We start from the raw sequence: 23,754 nt of genomic DNA, 5'->3' as shown, positions 1-23,754 counted from the left end.
ACAACACCCACCCCTAGATGGGAGTCCAACAACATCCATAAATTCTTCACCCTTGCAATAAACTAGACTAATAAACTGTTACAGCATCATTTGATGAAATCCACCAAGGACAGTTTTTTATCAATGGATCTGAGAGTTGAGCGATACTAATTTCCTATTTGAGGTAATTTTGGATTCAAAAAGAAAAAAGACCCTTCCTTCAAACCATGAACTTTGCTTACTAAATTGTCACGTTATATTGCTCTTCCTCCATCTGAATCTCAGGGTTGTGGGTCTGGCAGCCCCACATTGAGAAAGTAGCGTTGAAGTTAATTTGTTTCTCTTTTTTTTAACTATCTGTCAAAGTACTCCACTTTCAATCAATGGACGTCTCAAACAATTTCTGTCCCGACACCCCGTCCCCAGGTTTACGATGGAAACTTAAATTCCTTTACTCTCCTCCTGCAGGACTAAACAGTCAAATCCCCCCCCCCTTTTCTCCTGCTTCCAAGGGCGTTTTGTTGGTTGTGGATGCAGGAAATTTCCAACTTTAAAGCAGTTTTCCAGGCTATTAGGTTGCAAGGTCTTTGCTTCAGTCTATATACAAAAAGCGGAAGGCGGACTTCCTGTTTAAACCTTCCCACTTCGTGCCTAATTCATAAATTTTGCAAATTTCTTAATCCAATTCTCCGTTTTTACTCACGGGTACTTGATTTAGAGTCCAAATGTCATCAGGAAAAAGTCAGCGCTCTCCGGCGACGGCTGTGCGGCTTCCCTCCATGGAAATAGCGATCGGGTCGCAGCACCGCGCTGCTCACCCCCCTTCACTCCGGAGCCCCAAAAAGGGGGTTCCTCGTGAGTAGGGGAGGCGCTCTTGGTGCTCTGCCGAACCCCACGTTCCCAGGCTTCTCCGCCTGGGATTTCTAGCGGGCCCCCGCTAGAAACCTTTCCCTTCAAAATGCAGGTGATTAATCAACTAAAAATCCTTTAACTGATTGGCAGCCACAATAATTTCTTGTCTAATGCAGCCATACGAATGGAGTCTATCAGTGGTTGAGGATAATTATTCATTTCAACACAGTTGCAAGTTTCCCCCTATAAGCAAAAGTGCAAGTTCCAGATTTTCCCCTTCCAAATCCTGCACCTCCTATCTGCAAAGGAACAGAAGAGTGTTTCAGCTTTGAAGGCCTCATTCAAAACATAAGAACTACTACTTTGTGATAAATGTGAAGAGCTGGCAAATAAGCACATTCACTAGGAACGCGCAGAAGATAAATGTTTCATTTCTAGTGTGGGAAAAATAAAATATATGTGTCACTCCATTTGGAACCCTCTGGAGATATTAACAAACATGAAGGGCATGTGCTTACGAGACAAGTAATTACAGCCAAGCAGTGAGGCTCATGTGCCAAATCTGAACACTACAAACATTAGCGCTGGCAGAGCTTGAGAAACCATATTGGTACTCTTCGGTAGTTAGCAGCATTGGCACCTGCAACAGGCAAGGTCAAGCACTTGCTAGGTGCCACAGATGTTTTAAGGGGCTACTGAGATTAGTCCTAGACTTGACAATATTCCTGATCTGCACCCAGAAGATAGAGCAGATTATGGATCAGGAGCCTGAGCAACAGATGAACTTTTTGCTGGAGAGGATCTTTTCTCCCATGTGGCTTCCTTTGAGCAAATGTCAGTGGAACCTGCTATTTGGAAACGTGGGGTGGAGCAGAGAGAAAGATACCGTGGAAATCTCAGGAGGTAAAAATCAACCGATGTGCAAGGGGACTCTCTTACACCGCACAATTCTGTTTGCAAGTATTTCAGTCCAAAGTGAGCAGCGATCTCTGTCTAAATTTGCACACTGCACAACTTGGTGGGACTGAGACTGACAACTTTTCAGTCCACTAACAGCAGGGCTTTGGGCTGCTGTTCAATGTCCTGACATTAGCAGGTGGTGATGTTTCCTCTCCAAACTGTTGGGAGGAACAACCCAGCAGATTCTTCAAATCAAGCTGCTGTAAAAAGCACCAGAGCAGATGAGAGACCCCCTTTACGGGTCAGAAATTAGCAGGCGAAATCTTTTAACAGCCTGTAGATTATCAGTCACCTACTGATATCCGCACACTGGCGCTCAAAGATACAGGAGAATGGAAGAGCCCTGATGGATCAGAATAAGGGCACATCTAATCAAGCATTTTGTTCTCGCGGAGCCCAAACAAATGTTTACGGGGAAACCCGCAAGCAGGACATGACAGCAACAGCACTGTCTCTACCTGGGATCCCTAGTACCTGGCATTCAGAAGCATGCTGCATCCAGCAGTGGAGAGAGAACATAGCCATTCTGGCTAATAGCCAGCGATAGCTTTACCCTCCATTCATTTTGTCTAATCTTCTTTTAAAATCATCTTAGCTGGTGGCTACTGCACAGTAGCAGTCAGTGGGGCAGCCCAGGTGGAGGGGTGTTGCTCATCTGCCTCTCCATGCCAAGCATCACCACTGGTTCCCAAGACAGGTGAGGAGCAGGGAGCTCAGCATGGTACAGAGCCAATCCCATGCTCTTTTCCACTGTGGCCATCAGCAGGTGCATTCAGCAATGTGAAGGCAGGGCAGCAATGCCTCCGGTCCTGTACCAGCACACTGGAAGTTCATGCAACTATGTCTTGTGGGAGTGAGTTCCACAGTTTAACCACGCCAGCCAGACCATTTTTTAACCTGGTCAGTTAACAATCCTAAGTGGAGCTGGTGTCTTTGCAGCACCCCCAGGTAGCAGTTGCTACTCTTGCTGCCTCTACGGAATCTTTCTTCCAGGGATCTGCAAGTTCCAGGTGTGTAAGTGATGTGCCCATCCCCAGAAAGAAGAATGATTCCTGACAACCCTCCACATGATGGTCTCCTGAGCACAATCTTTATTATCATTATTTGTTGCATTTATATCCCACCTTTCTCTCCAATCCCAAGGTAGCCTTTATGGTTCTGTCCTTCCTTTACAACCCTGTGTGGTAGGTTAGGCTTAGGAGCAGTGACTGGCCCAAAATAACTCACCCTGTCCATGCACCCAGCTCATGGCAAAAAGATCAAACTCCTGGTATCCAGGTTTGGAATTTTCTATTATAAAAGCCTATTGTGAATTTAGGATCTAGCACCTGTCATCTCTAATGGCTTGCTCGACACCTACAGTAGAATGTAATGGACTCACAGAACTGTAGAGCTGGCAGAGACCCCAAGGGTAATCTACTGCAAGCCACTGTTGCCCAACGTGGTGCTCGAACCCACGATCCTGAGGTTGAGTCTCATGCTTTACCAAGTGAGCTATCCTGCAGTGGTAGAACTAATTTTATACTTTCAGAATGTTGGTGGAGGATCACATTTTAGAATGCTTCTCAGCAGTTTCAAGAGGTAACAACTCTCATCGTGTGTGTGTGTGTGTGCTGGCGCATGCACTCTGCAGTCAGAAAACTAATACAGTGGTACCTCTGGATACGAATGGGATCCGTCCTGGAGCCCCATTTGTATCCAGAGCAGAACGCAACCCGCGTCTGCGATTCGACGTTTCCGTGCATGTGCGTGGTGTCATTTTGCGTGTCTGTGCATGCGCAAGCGGTGAAACCTGGAAGTAACACGTTCCATTACATCCGGGTCGCCACGGAGCACAATCTGAAAAAGCTCAACCTGAAGCAACTTCAACCTGAGGTATGACTGTACAGCAGGTAGTGGGGCTGCAACAGAACTTTCCTCCCTGATATGCTAGACCATGGGTTGCCAACCTGGTCCCTACCGTCCACTACTGGGCGTTTCAGGATTCTAGGTGGGCGGTAGTGGGTTCTATGGCACCCCTGAGCTAGATTTACTTAACAAAAGCTATCAAAACCGGCCCCAGCCAACCACAGTGGTGGAGTAAGCAATTCTGGGCTGCATCAATAGGAATATAGCATCTAGATCAAGGGAAGTAATAGTGCCACTGTATTCTGCTCTGGTCAGACCTCACCTGGAGTACTGTGTCCAGTTCTGGGCACCACAGTTCAAGAAGGACACTGACAAACTGGAACGTGTCCAGAGGAGGGCAACCAAATGGTCAAAGGCCTGGAAACGATGCCTTATGAGGAACGGCTAAGGGAGCTGGGCATGTTTAGCCTGGAGAAGAGGAGGTTAAGGGGTGATATGATAGCCATGTTCAAATATATAAAAGGATGTCACATAGAGGAGGGAGAAAGGTTGTTTTCTGCTGCTCCAGAGAAGTGGACACGGAGCAATGGATCCAAACTACAAGAAAGAAGATTCCACCTAAACATGAGGAAGAACTTCCTGACAGTAAGAGCTGTTCAACAGTGGAATTTGCTGCCAAGGAGTGTGGTGGAGTCTCCTTCTTTGGAGGTCTTTAAGCAGAGGCTTGACAACCATATGTCAGGAGTGCTCTGATGGTGTTTCCTGCTTGGCAGGGGGTTGGACTCGATGGCCCTTGTGGTCTCTTCCAACTTATGATTCTATGATTCTACCCAACCATTCTGCTGTGCTTCCTTGCTGGTTGCAAGTTATTGCTGGCTAACCAATCTAAGACAAGAATGGGAAACCTTTTTCAGCCCAAGGGCCATATTCCTTCATTGACACCCTTCTTGGGGGGGGGGGCACATGCAGGCAGAGGCAAAATGTGGGCAAAGCAGCTGTAGATAACATTCCTGCCATGCTGAAGCCACACATTTCTCCACCAGGGGCAGCAAAGAGGCTATATTCCAGCCAGGCAAAAGCACTGGAGGTCACAAGATCAGGGGAAAGATGGCATGGCTTGCTGGGAACTCTTTAGGGAACCAGACAGAGGGCCTTCTCGGTAGTGGCGCCCGCCCTGTGGAACGCCCTCCCAGCAGATGTCACGGAAATAAGCAGCTATCCTATCTTTAAAAGACATCTGAAGGCAGCCCTGTCTAGGGAAGTTTTTAATATTTAATGCTGCATTGTTTTTAACACACTATTGGGAGCCGCCCAGAGTGGCTGGGGAAACTCAGCCAGATGGGTGGGGTATAAATAATAAATTATTATTATATTATTATTATTATTATTTAGAGGGCTGTACTTGCCCTTGGGCTTCCCTGGTCTAAGAGACAGAACAAAGGTAAGTTCAAAGGAGCAAACTACATGCTGCCCACCAATGGATTTAACAAGGGTCCACCGATTTGCTATGGTGGTGCTTTCTTGGGTGGCCTGCAAAGTTGCATGGAGGACAGGAGTGGAGTGCTTCACCTGAAGGGTCCTAGAAGGGTGTTCCCACCTGCTGTCTAAAACTGCAACCTCCTAAGGCTGCTTTTCGTTCTATAAAAGTGGCATTTCTTGTAAGCATTTTGCAGGCAATACTCCTCCTGCCCCCCAAACCCTTCCATTTTCCTTGCTGCAAATATTAGGCCAGTTTATCAAGCACCAGACTTGCTCCGAGGAGGCTTCAGATAGAAGAAAACCAAACCCTTTCCATAGGTCACCTGCCAGGTGAATGTCTCACATCAGGGGGTAGGCAACCTAAGGCCCATGGGCCACAAACGGCCCACGGGGGTCATTTAACTGGCCCACGAGCCACCCCTGAACCAAGCTGCCCGCTCAGCGAGTTCCCATGCGCTGCGCTAAACCGGTGCGGTGCAGGGACTCGCTTCTGCAGTGCCAGAAATCGCGGGTGCACGCGCACGCTCACAATCCAGCCCAGAGAGGGATCTCCGTTGGAGTGAACCAGCTCAGGCAAGGTAAACTTTACCGCCCCCTGTCTAACATCTTCTCAGAGGGGAAACGCATTTCTTTTTTTAAAAAACAAAAATTGCAAGGTTGTAGCTTCTTCTTTCTGCTCTGCTTTGGAGATCAATAGTGGCAGTTGTTCTTTTTTAACAATGTGCTTTAGAGAGGAAATCTCTTGGAACTGATCTAGGAAAGCAACTCTCAGTATTTCTTTGCCTCCCGCGCAAACTGGGGGGGAGGAGGGGTTTGCAAGCATTCCACAACTGAAATTCAAACTTTGCAATAAATAGCACTATTTGAGCACGCAGAGTAACCGCCCTGCAACACTTTCTAATTCTAATAATTGAATCCCGCATTCTGAAATTTCCAGGGAACAATCAGCCCCATTAGGGGACATTCGGCTGGTTAAGTTACTTTGGACAATTCACATCAAATAATATGTTTGGGGGGGGTGTGGTTTTTGGAAGAAACCTAAGTGGGTTGTTTTCAGCTGCCAACCATGAGAAATTCCTCCTTTCTAAATTGGGTTTTGAGGAAACAATGAAACAAAGAGATCTCGTTTGTAGTACATTCTTCTTCTGCTTCACAAAGACATTTGCATTTTCAGTCTCATTTTCTGGGTACTCTGTGAGCCTATTCTGCATATAATAAGAATCTTACATGCTTTTGTGTACTATTGTTGCAATATATTGCATTGTTTTTTTCTACCAATTACAACAATCACCTCTTATAATGTTTACTGGTCCCACTGACTTGGTCTGTGGTTTCTGTATAATTTGGGGACATTCTATTTTGCATTTTCTGTATTTGCATAGCAATCTGCCTAATACTGTCCCAACTAGTTTTCCTGGACTATATGCACAGGTTAGGCAACCATGGTGCATTATGATTGGGGCTGACCCTAAAGATGGTTCAGAAACTGCAGTTAATCCAGAATACACCTGGCTAGACTACTAACAGGAACTGAACCTTCTGATCATTCTACACCTGCAGTTTACCAAAGGCACTGGCTAACAGTTCACTGCTGAGCCCAGTTCTAAGTGCTAGTCTTAATCGTCAGAGCTCTTCACAACTTGGCACCTGAAAGATTGCCTGCCTGCACTTGTGCCAGCCTCTACTTTGATTTCATCATCAGAGGCTCTTCTCCAGATTCCCATGAGATACAGCAGGAGGTTACATGAGAGAGGGCCTTTTCAGTGGTGGCCTCCCAGCTTCGAAACACTCTTTCCAGGGAGATGCTCGCCTGGTGCCCAGTCAGGCAAAGACTCTTTTTATTTTTCCAGGCTGTCTAACATTTCTGGGTCTGTTTTATTTCATTTCATGGAACGGGTTGGATCCAGACTTAAGCCTTCTTTGGACATTACAGTTAGGGTGATGTCAACATGTGGAGGGGGGAGGAGAGCAACAAGCACGCTAACTCTACCCCTAAGTCACAAGAATATGCTCAAATCTTCCAGGGTATACTGCAGCCTTTTAACCAAGTGGCTTCCAGAAGTTTTGGACTACAACTCCCATCAGCCCCGGAGGCTTGCTGGGGCTGTTGGGAGTTGCAGTCCAAAGCATTTGGACTCTGCATTACAGAGTCAGAAGCTGCTTATACTGAGTCTATCTGGGTCAGCACCTACTGTAAATTTTGAAAAGAGGGCTGTCTCTTTGTCTACTATCTGGGACACCTCTTAAAATTTTGTAATCAAACTCAGCATCATGGTTCCTGAGACCGAGGTTTTCTGTCTTGTGGTTTTCTGGACACCATCTTGAATCTAGATGGCGGATGAAATCTTTCAGAGATCCATTGGTTTTAACCAGGGATTTCCAAAACTGCACTGATTGTTTGGGTTCCTTCGAATTCCCAAGCAACATTGGGTACTTTCTTCAGGTACACATTAACTGGAATTAGCTCTTCAAGGTTCTGGACAGTGAATATCCCTCAGCAATACCTGGAGATGCCAGGGACTGAACCAGGGGCCTTCTGCATGAAAAGCCAGTCCTCTACCATTGAGCTACAGACCTTCCCCCAAACAGATGTGGCAGAGGCTCCTGTATTCATGACGGCTCTCTTTGCGTTCCAAGTTTATAAGATTGGGGAGGCACCTGTCCACAAATACAGGACTTATTTCTTCCACAAGCTGGAAGGTGGACGAAATGGCGGTCAGACAAAAGTGCTCGATTCCACTGCCCTTCTTCACACATTGATTTCACTTTTTCTGTAACTCCTGAAGAGCCTCGGTGCGTTAAATAGGTATTACTAGAAATATATAACCTGCTATTTTAATTATTGCAAACAGCTCTGAGCAACCCAAATGGGAAAGGGCAGGATATAAACCTTTTGCATAAGAATAAGAAAAATTATTTCCGTGTAGCCACGGTTAGGATTCTGCTGTTAGAGCAGACCCCTTGCAATCAATGGTGCTAAAATCAGTCAAGCATCCCTGATTCTCAAAAGGTCCACTCCGTGTCTGTTTTTAAGCTGGTTTACAGATTTGCCGCTTTTAACTCCTAATTATGCATCAAATTGTTTTTGTTGTGGGTTTTTTTTAAAAAAAGAAATTAATAGCAAAATACTCTGGCAGCTCTGTTTTATTGACTCTGGCTGGCAGGGACTCTCCAGCTGTGGTCTTCTTCAAATTTTCCTTGAATTATTCATCAAGACAACCCACCAAATTATAGGAAGCAAGAATGAGATTCTGGGCCAACACTGCCTGCAATGGCTGGAAGCCGTTATCAAGTCTAGCCAGGGCAACTAGCAGAGGTCCTTCTCAGCTCTGCAATCCTTTTATTGGACGCCATGGATTAAACTCAGGACCTTGTGCATGACAAGGTTGTGCTCTACCACTGGGCTGTAGGTCCTTTTGAAAATCACGGGGCCTCTATGAATTTTGCAAACGTGCCTCACCTGCATATTGGCATTATTTCAAGTCGTGTTATCTGCTTCAGGAAAGGCAAAGAGCTCTGGAAAACCTCAGAACCCACAGCTAAGACTTTGCCACATTTTGCCCACACGTTTTATAGTCCGTTTTTTCAGCCATAAGGACTAGAAACCATTTTTTTAATGCTATCTTGGGATGCTGAATTATTCCTTTCATCCATTTTACTCATTTATTAGACTTATTAGTCACCTGTCACCCATTTATGGCAAAAGAGAGAGATACAATACATATTACCATAGGGGGGAAAGTGGGGAGAATGATATTAATATTGCATTAAAAAAAAAGAAAACACACTCAGGCAATAAAGCAATACCATTCCCCACCTCCAGCCAAATACCATTTTAAAGCACTGTGATCAAAAAATGCACAAACAAGCCTGAAATATATTCTTCAGATTTTATCTGAGTCCCCCACACCTAGAGCAATCAAGTATTGGGCTCCTGTGCTTCATCTGAACTGGGGGCACCATTATAATGACAACCCTTTGAGGAAGCTTTGCCAGAGAATTCCTTTGTTTGTTTAATTTTTTTTTCATCCCACTCTTCCTCCAAGCAACCCAAAGCAAGTACAGTCGTACCTCAGGTTACAGACGCTTCAGGTTGTGTTTTTTTCAGGTTACGGACTGGCAAAACCCGGAAGTACTGGAATAGGTTACTTTGGGGTTTTGGCAGTCGCGCATGCGCAGAAGCACTAAATTGTGCTTAGCGCATGCACAGAAGCGCGAAATTGCAACCCGTGTGTTGCCAGACGCGGGTTGTGAATGTTGCGGGTTGCGAACGTGCATCCCACACGGATCACATTCACAACCCGAGCATCCACTGTATACATGACCAATCTGCCCCTCCCCCCAATTCCACATCGCTTCACAACAAGGTGGTGAGAGGGCTCGGAGTTAGCCAGAGGCGGTGCACGATGGCCGGTAACAACATAATGGACCCGTGGCGGCCAAATCGCGTTCTCAGATACAAACCTCCCTCCACAGAGAACAACCCTACCCTGGAAGACCCCACACCAGACTACATGAATCTACGGGGAATGATTTTCAGTATGTGTGGCTTGTTGCTGAAGCCAGAGTGGTGTGCCTGGATAGCTGTCTACTGTTCATTCATCAGTTTTGCCAACTCTCGTCGTTCAGAAGATACCAAACAGATGATGAGCAGCTTCATGTTGTCTATCTTGGCTGTAGTGACGTCCTACCTGCAAATCTCACAACCCATGTCTCCTCCTTGGTGAAAGGATATTGCCTCTCTTCAGAGCTCCTCTTGCAAAGCAGAGGTGAACTCCCTCAACAGAGAGGGCTATTTTCTCAGGCAATGCAGATCCATTTGCACATGTCTTGGGAGGACTCATTTTGTTGCATTAATAAAGTGATGGTTATTGGAGGGGGGGACAAGGTTGTGAGGGGTGGGCTAGGCTGTGCAACAGATACCAGCCCAAAATAAAGCAAACAGAAATTTAATCTAGGTCTCCCAGGTTCAACTCTAGCACTCTGTCCTCTGCACTATGTTGATTTATGTTATTTTAAAGCTGTGTTCACCTGCAGTGCACTTAAAAACAACTCCAGGCAATTAGGAAAGGAAGCATACAAAATGTTTAAAATGTTGGCCATTTTTAAAAATTCTCAATCACAGACGAGAAATAGGAGGATGTACGAGAAGGGATTGTTAAAAGATGTATAGTGCCTTCTATGGATTTGCAAGCCACCCTAATTCTGACTTTCAGAAGGCTGATCCATAACATGGTCCCCACTAGCAAGACACATTCACACTCCGGGTCAGAAGTGAAGCGTTCTATAAATACAACACGTCTCGCTGTCATCTTGGAACACACTCAAGGGTCTTGAGACACCACAGTCATTTACCACTATAAATATGACAGAGTGGTGCCCAGATGAAAAGCACAGCTCCAATCCTGCTTCCACTGTGTGGTTACCACAGATCGGCCAATGCTATGGGCCGCAAGGCCATGGCTGCCTTAAGAAAATCAATAGAAACACTGCAAGCTCCTACTGAATCCCTCTTAACCATGGCCCCCTCCCCTTTTACCTTTCTCTTTTGGTGTATAGAAATATTTGACTTGTATGGGTTTTTTCACCAGGTCTTAGCCACTATGTTAGTTTAAAAGCCATGCCTCGTGTTTATCGGCTGAATAAAGTCCCATTTTTGTTCAAAAAAGAGGGGGGGAAGAGAGAGAGAAAAGAAAATCAATGGAAACAACCCCACGGCCCTTTACCCTCCAACTGAATAACCATTAAGGGGTTAAAGTAAGTGGGGCACGCTGCCACTGCCCTTACAGAACGGAAGCGGAGGCTAGATTTTTAAGGTAAAGGTAAAGGTACCCCTGCCCGTACGGGCCAGTCTTGCCAGACTCTAGGGTTGTGCGCTCATCTCACTCTATAGGCCGGGAGCCAGCGCTGTCCGCAGACACTTCCGGGTCACGTGGCCAGCGTGACAAGCTGCATCTGGTGAGCCAGCGCAGCACACCGAACACCGTTTACCTTCCCGCTGGTAAGCGGTCCCTATTTATCTACTTGCACCCGGGGGTGCTTTCGAACTGCTAGGTTGGCAGGCGCTGGGACCGAGCAACAGGAGCGCACCCCGCCGCGGGGATTCGAACCGCCGACCATGCGATCGGCAAGTCCTAGGCCCTGAGGTTTTACCCACAGTGCCACCCGCGTCCACCCAGATTTTTAAGGATGCAACCCTAAACCCACGTGCCCTGGGGTTAGTCATTTCTGGAGTAAGCATCATCAGGAACACTCTGTAGCAGAACCTGCAATGCAACATTTAGGTGACAAATCTGTATAGACACCTGGGGGCAGCTCCAAACCGAATGAAACCGGAGTTGACTTCTGAGTAGACATGAAGTGGACTTTGCTGTTCGTTGAATCGCCTCAATTAAAATTGTTTTGTTAGAAAGGGAGACACCATTGCAGTTAAAAAGAAGAAGAAGCAACTTATTCTTATGCAAGTTGTTGGCATTTCTCGTCTCAAGAGAAAATGAAGTTCACCTTCTACGGTGAAGCCAAACCACTGGAGAATCACAGCATTCAATGTGGCTGCAGAGACTGGTAGCTCATAACTGCGGCGTCCCATATTGTTGAGTCCTGTGTGAGCAGCACCACACTGACCCTCTGAGGCACAAGCCTGGGCGGTGTGCATGGAGGTCCTGGACTGCCCAGACAACAAAGGAAAGTAAGATGTTTGGCTCCATCTTGACTGCAGGAGTTGCCGGAAGGAGGCGTACAAGGTGCCAACCACTCCAGGTCTGAGTAGTGTTTACTCATTGGTCTTTTCTTTTCCCAAAGATGTCCCGCAAGGCAGCAGGTACAGATTTTTCCTTGGGGCTCACTTCCATTCTCACGAATGAGTATAGCCAAAAGGCAGCAGTTTGGGATCAGTTTTTCCTTCTAGATGGGCTACCTTCCCAAGCTGACAAGCCCCATCTGCCCCTCACGTCCCTCTATAGCTCATGCAGAAACCACCTTCTTGACCGTTGGACTCACTGCAGGTTCTCATCCACTCAATCTGCCACACAGCCTGCCTTCGCATGCAGGGAAAGTCCCTAGCTCACTGAGGGTTTGAGACCCATTGGCTACCTGGCTTAGCCAGCCAGTTGAAACCATTCCCTGGATGTGGCTGCTGTCACATGCTGACAGCTTCTGGGAGCCACAAGGGAGAGCTGAGTGCGGGGGGGAGGGGGGAGAGGACCAAAGGCAGATAAACTACCTCAGAAAGAACATTACATGTTCCTCACCAGAGTTACTAACCACAGGACCCACACGTGGGTTGGAAGGCTGTGCTGGTGGGTCACGGTAAAACTGCTACTGCCAAGTCAAAATCCTGATGCTTCTGGCCACTACATGTGGCGTCAAAGCTAGAAATCATTCTCATTTTATCAATTTCCATGAGTACTGCAAAGCAGCAGGAGAAAGGAAGGAGCGTTTTTCAGTAAGAAAGGTATTTCTGGCAAACTGTAAGCTCCACCTTCCTATTTGTTGTTGTTGTTGTTTAGTCGTTTAGTCGTGTCTGACTCTTCGTGACCCCATGGACCAGAGCACGCCAGGCACTCCTGTCTTCCACTGCCTCCCGCAGTTTGGTCAGACTCATGTTTGTAGCTTCAAGAACACTGTCCAACCATCTCGTCCTCTGTCGTTCCCTTCTCCTTGTGCCCTCCATCGTTCCCAACATCAGGGTCTTTTCCAGGGAGTCTTCTCTTCTCATGAGGTGGCCAAAGTATTGGAGCCTCAGCTTCAGGATCTGTCCTTCCAGTGAGCACTCAGGGCTGATTTCCTTCAGAATGGATAGGTTTGATCTTCTTGCAGTCCATGGGACTCTCAAGAGTCTCCTCCAGCACCATAATTCAAAAGCATCAATTCTTCGGCGATCAGCCTTCTTTATGGTCCAGCTCTCACTTCCTATAGGTATACTTTTAGTGATGGAGCTCTCTAGCAGGTAGGGACACTCTATTCACCTTCTAGGAGTGAATAGAGTGGCTTTGTAGGAGTTTGTCTGCTGTGATGGGGAGAATGCAGAAAATTCCCTCCTCCACACACTAAAATCTACTACATAACACACCAACACACATGCAGCTCACGGCAAAATTCTTCCCTTGTAACTCAACAGAACACAAACTAAAAAACAAATCTGTATGAGCATACAGGGCAAATGCAATCATTATTCACTGAGAACACAAGAGTCAGTGGAATTAGGATATGAGAAACAATTCACTGAGCTCTCTTGTGGCACAACCTTTAAAAGTGCAATTTCAGCAACTAACATTACCAGGGTTTTGGATTTCAGTCAGTAAATAATACCCAGAATCGGCAAATGAAGCAATCATCCACCAGCTGCCATTTGGTACCATCTATTTTTGTGAGCAAGGCTTGTGACACTCAGAAGAAAAGCAAAAGCAAAAAACCAGTTTAGTCGTACAAAATGAGTTGTGAGTTAGCCTTTCTAATATTACCCCTCAATGGAATAAAATCTGAAAGAACAAACATGCCTCTGAGACGTCTCAATGAAACTCAACTGTGAGAGAAATATCACGGGTTTTCAGCATCTTCTCAGCCTTTTGGATGAGAAAAAGCAGTAATACTAAGGTAACACTATGTTTATCGCTTTGTGAATTTTCATTTAAGGATTAATAATGTACCTCATTGGCATATTAAGTATAAAATCAAAAGTGAATCTGTGAAAGTAGGTCCCATGGTACATGTCGGGAGTCAAGAGACGAGTCTCGGAGCTGGACCAGTGGAAGGCCACTGTTTAATCCAACCCCTTCCATTACTAGAAGTAGTAGTTGTAGTACTACTGGTAGTAGTTGTAGTACTACTGGTAGTAAAGGTAAAGAACCCCTGACAGTTAAGTCCAGTTGCGAACGACTCTGGGGTTGTGGCGCTCATCTCGCTTTATTGGCCGAGGGAGCCAACATTTGTCTGCAGACAGTTTTTCCAGGTCATGTGGCCAGGATGACTAAGCCACTTCTGGTGAACCAGAGCAGCACATGGAAACGCTGTTTACCTTCCCGCCGGAGTGGTACCTATTCATCTACTTGCACTTTGACGTGCTTTCGAACTGCTAGGTTGGCAGCTCAGTGGTTTAGACCACAGTACCAAATACACAATGCAGAAATAAAAATAAGTTTTATCACACATTTCCAATGGCTGTGTGCTCAGCACAAAATACAAAAATCATGAATAAACAAACAATAATCTCATTGTGACGAAAGAAAGCCAACTTTTGTGTCAGTGCTGAACTTACAAATAGTGCAGGCGGTGGCAAACGTCATAGAGAAAAGGCATTCCTTACCCTCTGGAAGACTGACAGGGAATGACTCTTTTTAAGATGATGCACTTCTACATTTGTAATCTAAAAATAAAGTATGTGGTCTGCCTCCCCACCCCCCGGCAGAACGAGACTTTTTTCCTATTGCATGGAAATTCATGCAGAATGGATAGATTAGAAAACTGAAACTCACATAACTCATCAACCAAGGTATATTTAATTGAGTGGCAGCTCTAGGTAAAAGACACTCCTTGGGGCTAGCTCAAGAGCCAGGTGACATTAATTAATTCAAATTAATTACGTGATCAGTAATCTGGGATGTTACGCTGGAATTTGCTTGCCTTGGATACAAAGGCAAAATTCCTCTAGTTGCTGATGGACTGCAACATCTACCAGCCCCCACCAGCTTGGTCAATGGTCAGGTATGGTGGGAATTCAAATCCAACAACATCTTGATGGCAACCATGCTGGCTACCTCTGCCTTAGAGAGCGATCTAACTCAGTGTGTCCATTTTACTTGACTCTGTTCCATTCTGGAATGGCTTTTGTGTGTTTTGAAAGTGCAGCGATATTTCAAACGGTTTTTTAAAAAAATGTGTTGCAACCCAAACTGGAACTTCACACTGAAGGCATCATACCACTTTCAACAGTCATGACACACCCCCTCCTCAAAGAATCTGGGGGGCTGTTAAAGGCGTTGAGAGTTGCTAAAGGTAAAGGGACCCCTGACCATTAGGTCCAGTCGTGACCGACTCTGGGGTTGCGGCGCTCATCTCGCTTTATTGGCTGAGGGAGCCAGCGTACAGCTTCCGGGTCATGTGGCCAGCATGACTAAGCCGCTTCTGGCAAACCAGAGCAGCGCACGGAAATGCTGATTACCTTCCCGCTGGAGCGGTACCTATTTATCTACTTGCACTTTGACGTGCTTTCAAACTGCTAGGTTGGCAGGCACAGGGACCAAGCAACAGGAGTTCACCCCATCGCAGGGATTCGAACCACCAACGTTCTGGTCAGCAAGCCCTAGGCTCTGTGGTTTAGACCACAGCGCCACCCACATCCCTTGAGAGTTGCTAGGAGACCCCTATTCCCTTCACTCACAGAGCTATCAGTCCCAGAGTGGTTTAAGCAATCAATTACTCTTCCCTTTGTGTGTTGGTGAGTGCATGTGTGCCTGTCATTTGCAGGTTAGGGTAAGGAGAGGGAGACCTTAACCCTTCCTACCTCCACAAATTTTCTCCAGAAGTCTCCTTGTGTCTAGAAGGGGCTTTTCTCTGTAACCTCCCAACAGTTTGACTTCACCCCCCCTCCCCGCAAAGGCCCATTCCACCATTTTCTCCCGAGACAGACGACAGCAAAAAGCTTCTTCTGATTTTGGAGGGTGGGATGACAACACTTGTCTTCCTCCAATCTAATTATTCCTAAATGCTACCCATTCCCACATCGCGAGGGGAAACCCAGAGTTGAGACTCCTCCTTTCCCACACAATGTGCATTCCCAGCGAGTGCGCATTGCTGAGTTATTTGCCAGGGTTTGGATGGTTGGAGGCTGAGTTGGGCAGGTCCTCCTAGCTCCCTGCCAACAGTGGCTGTAGATGGTCATCCATGCCCACAAATTATTCCTGTTTGCCAAAGAACAGTCCACCTGGCTAGAACAGGCATGGAAGCCAACATTTCTGGTTAGTGGTGGCTATGCAGCTGGGTATCTCCTGGTTTAGCTATTTCTACTCTGACCCTTGCCCCACCCCCTAAAGGCTTCTGTAAGAATGGAATGTTATTATTCATTTTGAAGTTCCTGAACACTGAAGCAAATAAAGACCATGACAAACTGAGCATCCCCATCTAGTTTTAAACGCCAAGTAAGCTTTTCGAGAGAAGGCTTAAGGAGCTACAATTAATACTGCTTTATCAACAAGCATTTTGGATGCCAGATTGTTATCACTCGAAAGCAGAGCCTTCTCTGGGGTAGAATGCCCCACTCACTGTTGTCTGACTCAACTGTTGCCTTCAAGAAAGACATAAAAGCCTTTTGAAATGATTGTTCTGCCGTAGCCTATAGGACCTTGGCTTTTAGCGTGCCTTGTGCGGTCCTCAATATATTTGTGCTTTTCCTTTAACTTTATATTCCTGCATTGCAGGAGGTTGGACTAGATGACCCCTGAAATCCCTTTCCAACTCTCCAACACTTTTCAGGATGGTTTGAAGTCTTTTTAAAAAAATTAAATAATTAAAATGTTGTTATCCTTCCATTCTGTCCACATACGTGAACCCCACTCACCTAGTGGAGACATGTGGTGGCCCCCAAAGGAAATACGGCCCTCCAACTAATCTCCTTTTATATGTGAAATTGTTTCAATATTTTTTTTAATACAGTCATACCTTGGATGTTGAACGCCTTGGTACTCGTACATTTCGGCTCCCGAACAATCAAAACCCAGAAGTGAGTGTTCTGGTTTTCAAACATTCTTTTGGAAGCCAAAGTCCAATGCGGCTTCAGCTATTGTTTCTGGTGCACCTGCACAATTGGTAGCCAATTGGAAGCCACGCCTTGGTTTCCGAACGTTTCGGAAGTTGAACAGCCTTAAGGAACACATTCTGTTCGAAAACCAAGGCATGACTGTATATGAAATTATTTTGTTTTAATCTATGAAACTGTTTTAATTGTTGGTATTTTTATTGATAAATCACTTCAAGGTGTTGCAAAGGAACATACAAACAATAGGTAAATAAATAAAAAAAGGTTCACTATCACTGGTCTAAGAGAACCTTCCAGACCAGAGAAGTCCACAGCCTGGAAGCCACCACTGAGAAGTCTCTGACTTGGGCACCAAGTCACTGCTCCTCAAAGCTCGTCCAACACTGAGGGCCAGAGTGAGCAGGTAGGTCCCACATGAGAGGCAACGGCCCTTTAGATAACCTGAGCCCAGACATGCCTTTAAATCGTTGAGACCAGTACTATGAATTGAGCTATGAAAGGAAACAGGAAGCACCCAAAGACTCAAAAAGGCTCTTATGATATCCTGTAGCAGTCGGGTAAAAACTGGGTCTGTGGTGTACAGACAGAAGCAGGCTCAGCCGACTTCCGCTTTCAGGCCAGCTGGCATGTACCAGGGTGAGAATAGCTGAATAGGAAGGGAAATGTAAGCACTCTCTGGCCCAGCAGATTATTTTCTAATCTCGGTGTTCTAGCAGCACCAAAAGGTATCCCTCTGACTAACATTCCTCCTTTTGTATATCACTGTGTGTTTCTTGTCAATGCCCTTTAAACCTAGTTTGTAAATAACCCCTTGCTGGCTCCAGGCTCCAGCCATTGTCATTGGCTCCGGTTCCTCTTCATCTTCACTGCTTCTACCTGTTTGTTTGTGGGACAGAAATCCAATGAGCAAGCAGGCAGAGGCACCTCCTGCTCCTCCTTCTCACCACCACTGTTCTCTACGATAGAGCAAGAAGCAGGTGACCAAGCAGGTTGCAATGGTGGAGACATACTTTGGTCCCCCGACGATGGACTACAACTCCCACCATCCACAGCCGGTTTAACCAATGGTCAAGGATGATGGGAGTTATAGCCCAACATCATATAAGAACCCGAAGTTGAAGACAACCAGTGAAGAGTAAGTAACATTGCTTTGCATTCTATGTGGGACCACCTTCGGTCTTTCTGTTTGGAAGCTCCAGCTGGTGCAAAACACTCCAGTTAGCCTGTCGATGGGGCAGACTATTGCCAGCTCGTTAACTCCAGTTCTCAAACACGTGCAATGGCTCCCCATATACTACTGGGTGAGGTTCAAGGCTCTTGTATTAATTTATGTCATTTAACAACTTGGGTTCAGGATAACACAGGGGCTGCCTGATCACTGAGGTCTTTGGAGGAGTCGCTGCTAGGGGTCCCCTATGGTTTGGGTGTACAGATGCCAACAGCCAGTCAACTGCTCATATGAACCCATGAACTGCTCAATGCTGTGACCCCAATTTGATAGCACGACCTTCCACTTGAGGTCAGATGGGACCTTTCCCTGTTGAACTTCAGGTGCCTACGGAATGCATTTTTTTATTCCAGCAGGAATGTTAACAGATTTCTGATTTTATAGTTTTAACTCATTTTTATTTTCACCGTATTCAGTTCCACACACTGATCAAGCATTACTGTAATTAAGTCGTATATGAATTCTTGAAGTAATGAGAAATCCAGGAGGGCTCTTATCAGTGGGCCCCATGCATTTCCGGGTTAGCAGAGTCTGTAACCTGAAGCATCTGTAACCTGAAGCGTCTGTAACCCGAGGTACCACTGTATGCCTGGTCTCCTACTTGCAATATACAAGATGTTTCCAGGCATCCAGACCAATGTTTTCATAAATTTGGAGAGACTCGCACCTCTGTTTATTTCAGGCTTCTGATGTGCCACCACACCTTTTGTTGATTATGTGTGGGTTGGCAGCATATCTTGAAGTTGGTTTTTGCTTCTGTGTTGCAGTGGAAGAACAACTGTTTGTGGAATTGTTTGCAAGCTTAGTGAGACAGAATTAGGCTGGAGGGGAAACACAGGTGTACCTATATATTTAACATACCCAGAGTAACTTATCATGCCTTGTCCCACTGGGCTCCTCAGCCAAATTGAACATCTATCTGTGCAAGGAATTCCCTGCCTGCCCATTTCATTCTGTTTAGTGAACTCTCTCCTAATCTGCCATGAAAACCCATTTTGGGGAGTTCACTGATTCTCCCTATTGTTGTTAGCTTAACTGGTTCTCCTTTGTTTACTACCACTTTGTCTACACAGTCAGCTTTCCCCTTGCTTTTTGTGTACTTTTAAAACAAATGCCAGTTTGAAAAAGAACTAGCTTAGGTAGGCAATGCAGCTTTGGAGCTGGCAGGAGGACAGAGATGAATAAGGGGATTTTTAAAAAACAAAAAAATGACCCACACAAAGTTTGATTCCGATTTTCAGATGCTCCCTGTGCTGTGCACTAGAAATAATTTAGGAAAGTATTAATTAAGAAAAGTAAATGCAACTAATTATTTGGATGTCAAATGCCAGTTCTACTAATCTGTTGCCCACTAAGAGGTACAATTAAAAAACAGTTCTTCTGCAATGTTTAATATCCATGCCTCTTCATCCAAATATTCTACCTGCTGTAAGGAGAGAGGCTCTTAACCTCTTACAAAGCAAGAATAACCTGGCTGGAGTAACCTTCAGAGCTTTTCCTATGGTTTGAATGCTGAACAAACTTTAGAAAGCCGTGCAGTGAACTAGCTCTGTAGACCATCTTCGCTTCCCTATCTCTCAGACTTGCACACCCAGCAGGGCTGTTCAAGAGGTTTCCAAGTCCCCATCATGGGTTTCCAAGTCCCCACTTTTAAGCTCTTAGTCAAGAATCTGTTTCTTATGAAGAAAGGCTAGAGCATCAGGGCTGGGGGCAGACAAGAACACAACAGAGGTTTATGAAATTATGAATGGTGGAAGGAGAAAGTGTTCAACTTCTCTATCATGATAACAAAACTTGGGTCCACCCAGCAAAACAGACTGGGAAGGAAGAAAATGGTTCTTTTTTACAACACAAAGTTGACTTGTATGTCACAGGTGTGAAGCCCTTCAGATGTGACTGGGCTCAGCCGCACAGCAACATGGCCAAAGGTCAGAGATGATGGGAGTTGTGGCCCGAGGACAACAGGAGGACCACAGATTCCACATTACTACTGCACACGAGAAATTGAGCGACACTAGCTTAGATAGTGTAGACCTAGAATGGGGAGTTTGGTGCCCTCCAGATGTTGCTGGACTGCAGTTCCCATCATCCCTACATACTGGCCATGCTGGCTATGGGTCGCAGGTTCCCAGTCTTAGACAAATTGGTGGGCAAGAGGCTAAATAGAACATCCACTTTCCCAGGCCTGTTCCCCCCACTGTTCAGGCCATCACCTTCAAAGTCCTTTTTATAAAAAAAAGCTCTGAGAGATACCTGGCTGGCCACTACCGAGGGGAAAATACCCAACTAGGTGGACCTTGCTGCCTTCCAAATGTGGTTGAACTCCCAGCTTCCATTAGCCCCTGCTAACATGCCCAACGGTTAGGAATAATGGGCACTGCTAGAACATAGCAAGTTGCCTAAGTAAGACCATTCATTGCCCATCTTGCTCAGTGGTGTCTACCCATTTCAGACAGGGAGCCTCCCCCAACCCTAACTTGAGATGTTGGGGGTTGAACTTTGGAACACTTTGCATGCAAAGCAGGTGTTCTACGACTGAGCTGTAGTCCACCAACAACAGCCACCCTTGGTCTAATCCAACTGTTGTGTATCTCAAACGCTGGGCATGTTCTGCAAGTTTCCACGTCAATCATTATGGTAGAGATTCAGAAACACAAGCAACTTGTTTTAAGCCCTAAACATCTCAGGCCTCAAACACCTGAAATATTCCCCTTCCTTACAGATCCTCTCAGGTGTTAAGATCAGCAGAGGATGACCCTTTTAGTTGTTCTACCAACTTCTGAAACTTAGGGGGCTGTTCACCTAAGAGAGGGCATTCTCTATAGTAGCCCCATAGTTGTAGACCTCTCTCCCCAGAGGTCCACTTGGCACCTTCACTGTACAGTTTTCATCATATGCTGAAGACACACCTCTAGACTCTTGGCTTTTTGACACTTGAGATGTATATTTTTGGGACCCACCTTATTTCTGTGATTGTAAGTTGTTTCAAACTGTTTTTTCACACTGTGTTTTGATTGTGGCAGCCCATCCAGGGACCTTAGATAATGGACGGGTCATAAATTAATGATGATGATGATGATGATGTAGCTGCCAGTTCTGTACCAAATGGACCCACAGGGCTATTTCAAGGCCTAAGAGTGGTTCCAGTTGTGAAGCACTTAACTGTACACTGATGAACCATCTTACATATACACCAAAATATGTGAAACATAACACGCCTTCTATTCATAAGCTCATCCTGAAGCAGTTTTTTAAAAAACAAAACAAAAAATGTAAGCGAATTGTGACATTTCATGCTAGCTGACAGACCAAACAATTATTACCTGCAAAGAGTTCTTCCAAACAGTTTCTACTAATAACTCTTATTCCTTGTCCCACTGGTGCAATTTGGGAACACCACACAAAAACTTGGGACAACTTCGGCTCTCAAATTTACAGCTAAATCTGACACATGCTTTTTACTCAGAAGCAAGCCAGACCATGATGTTTATTCCTAGGTAAATGTGCAGAAGATCCTTGATCTGGATGAGCTGAAGTGAACCTGTATGGCACACTGGGGATATAAGATGAACCAGTGGTAAGTGACACAGAGGAGAACATTGGGGGGGGGTGGATTAGCTAAACTGCAGACCCTCAAATGCCCTACAGTCCTTTGATACTGGAGGGCATGCACCGTACTGGCATTTCTCTATGCCAAGTCAATTGATATAGAGGTAGTTGACAAAACTACCTACTATTTAAGTCGGCGGGGAGGGGAATAATATACATGTGTTTCTACCTCTCTAATGCTTACAGAAACATGAGATGCTGTACATACAGTGTCTTAAGAGGAGGAATACTTAAGAGGAGAAAAGCAGGTCAGTATGGAGGAAGCCTCCTCTAAGTGGCTCACAAAGTGGAGATTAAATCAAGATTTGAAAATATATTTTATTCTCAAGCATATTTTTGGAGCACAGGGCGGGGGGCGGGGAGGTATGAAAGCAGGCACATTCCCACACAGGAGGAACCCAGTCTAGTGGGGCGGGGGCTGCTGGGCTTCAGTCAAGCTCATGGTGGATCTATTGTTCTCCAGTAAGGGAAAGATTTCCTATTAGGCGCTATTTTGGGGGCTTCCCGACCACCCCTCCTCTGAGGATGCCGGAAAGACAGGTTGGGTGCACTGTGATCATTTATCAGAAATTATCCCCTGCTGTTTAAAAAGAAAAAAGAGCAATGATAATAGTGGAAGGTGAATGAGTCCCACAGGAGCGACAGGGCTGCAAAGATAAACGAGGCTACAAAAGGCTAAGGGCGGCTGCAGCCCCTGCTCTCCGTTTGGGTACGTTTCAGTCCAACGCAGTTTGAACTGATTTGTCACGCCCACCCATCCCCCGGAGGATTAGCGGGGCCCTTTCCCCGGAGGCTCAGAAGAGCCAAATCTCGCCCTTGCTTGGAAAACTGGTGTGATCTGCAGTCCCCCCCCCAGCTCTTTATGCAGCCCAGGCAGAGCACGCCGCGAGCCACAATAGAGGTTAGGGGAGGGGGGCGGGTCTGCGCCGATGGTTAGGCAGGCCCGCAGCCGCTTCGCCAGCCAAATGCGTTTTGTCTCACCTGATCTTTTATTTATATAATTCAATTGCATATTATTATTCGTGTGTGTGTACAGAGCGGGGGTGCGGGAGGGACTCATCTGCATCCGTGAGGCCTGGCTGCACCCAGCCACCGGGAGGGGGGCAGAGAAATCATGCGCAACGATGCAGACAGCCCAACCCAGACAAGCATGGCACGGAGCCCCCCATATCCTGCCGTATGTCTCCCAAGCCGCCGGGACGTGAGGAGAAGAATAAGCAGGAGCAGCAGGCAGGAGCGATGGACACAAAAGGAGCGCGGAGGCAACCGGTCTACTAGTTCAGGCAAGCCGGAGAGGAAAGAAGGGGAGAGGAGCTTCGATGGCCAGGGGGGATCCTCTCCCCAGTATACTTGAGGGAAAGCGCAACGCGGGCGGGATGGGCTGGTTGATTACCCTACCGGGAGCCCGATCCTGCTTACCTCTCCCGCTCAGGGCAGCCAAGGCGACAGCGGCGAGGAGGAGGAGGCGGGGGCGCCAAAGCTTCGCGGTCATTTCGGCGAGGAGGCAGGAGCGCACGGCTAGGGCGCACGGTGCGAAGAGGGAGCTCCCGGGTCGACGTGGCGCAGATGCCCGCTTTCAGGCGGTGGCGGCGGCTTCCTTAGGCAGGCGGTCGGGCGCTCGTTGCAGCCTCGGCGAAAGATAGGGACGAGAGGCGCCGGCAGGAGCAGAGGAGGCGGCGGCGCGGAGGGGAGGAGCGCGCCGGGGACGCGTGGAGAAGAGAGGGGGCGGGACGCGGCGAGGGCAGGGGCCCACGAGTCGCAAAAAGGCAGGCCCTTCGTGGAGAGGGGAGGGGAAGAGGGAGAGAGTAGGGCGGGGGGAGGGAGGAGGAGGCCGGAGTTAAAAGGGTTGGGGGAGAAAGAGAGACAGTCGCAGGAGCCTCCCTTGGACCGGGCGGCGGGCTGAGAGAGAGAGAAAGAGAAAAAGAGAGAGCGCTAATTCTTTACATATTTTACTTCCACCTCTAAACTGCGAAAAGAGCCGGCGGTGTTTGGTTGCCGGCGGCTTGACCCTGAGGGACCCGACAGCCGCGAAAAAGGGCGTCTCCGG

At 46.7% G+C, this 23,754-nt stretch overlaps 2 protein-coding genes across 3 annotated transcripts in view; one reads left to right on the top strand and one right to left on the bottom strand.

Moving 5' to 3' along the window:
* CD99L2 (CD99 molecule like 2) overlaps positions 1–23,448 on the bottom strand; it is a 70,727-nt gene extending 47,279 nt beyond the window's left edge. The window contains exon 1 of one of the 2 annotated variants that reach the window (XM_053374335.1): positions 23,127–23,448. In XM_053374335.1, coding sequence (XP_053230310.1) covers positions 23,127–23,199 — 73 coding nt within the window. In that variant the 5' untranslated portion in view covers positions 23,200–23,448. The remainder of the gene's footprint in view (positions 1–23,126) is intronic. The other variant, XM_053374336.1, reaches the window with a different exon arrangement.
* LOC128406726 (PAT complex subunit Asterix-like) lies at positions 9,503–9,960 on the top strand. Its single transcript, XM_053374337.1, has one exon. The coding sequence runs from the start codon at positions 9,525–9,527 to the stop codon at positions 9,843–9,845; it is 321 nt and encodes a 106-aa protein (XP_053230312.1). The 5' UTR covers positions 9,503–9,524; the 3' UTR covers positions 9,846–9,960.
* Positions 23,449–23,754: the final 306 nt, after the last annotated feature.

Source organism: Podarcis raffonei, chromosome Z (genome assembly GCF_027172205.1).
Source record: "Podarcis raffonei isolate rPodRaf1 chromosome Z, rPodRaf1.pri, whole genome shotgun sequence".
In the NCBI taxonomy this organism is placed as follows: Eukaryota; Metazoa; Chordata; class Lepidosauria; order Squamata; family Lacertidae; genus Podarcis; species Podarcis raffonei.
This window is presented reverse-complemented; position numbering and strand designations above follow the sequence as displayed.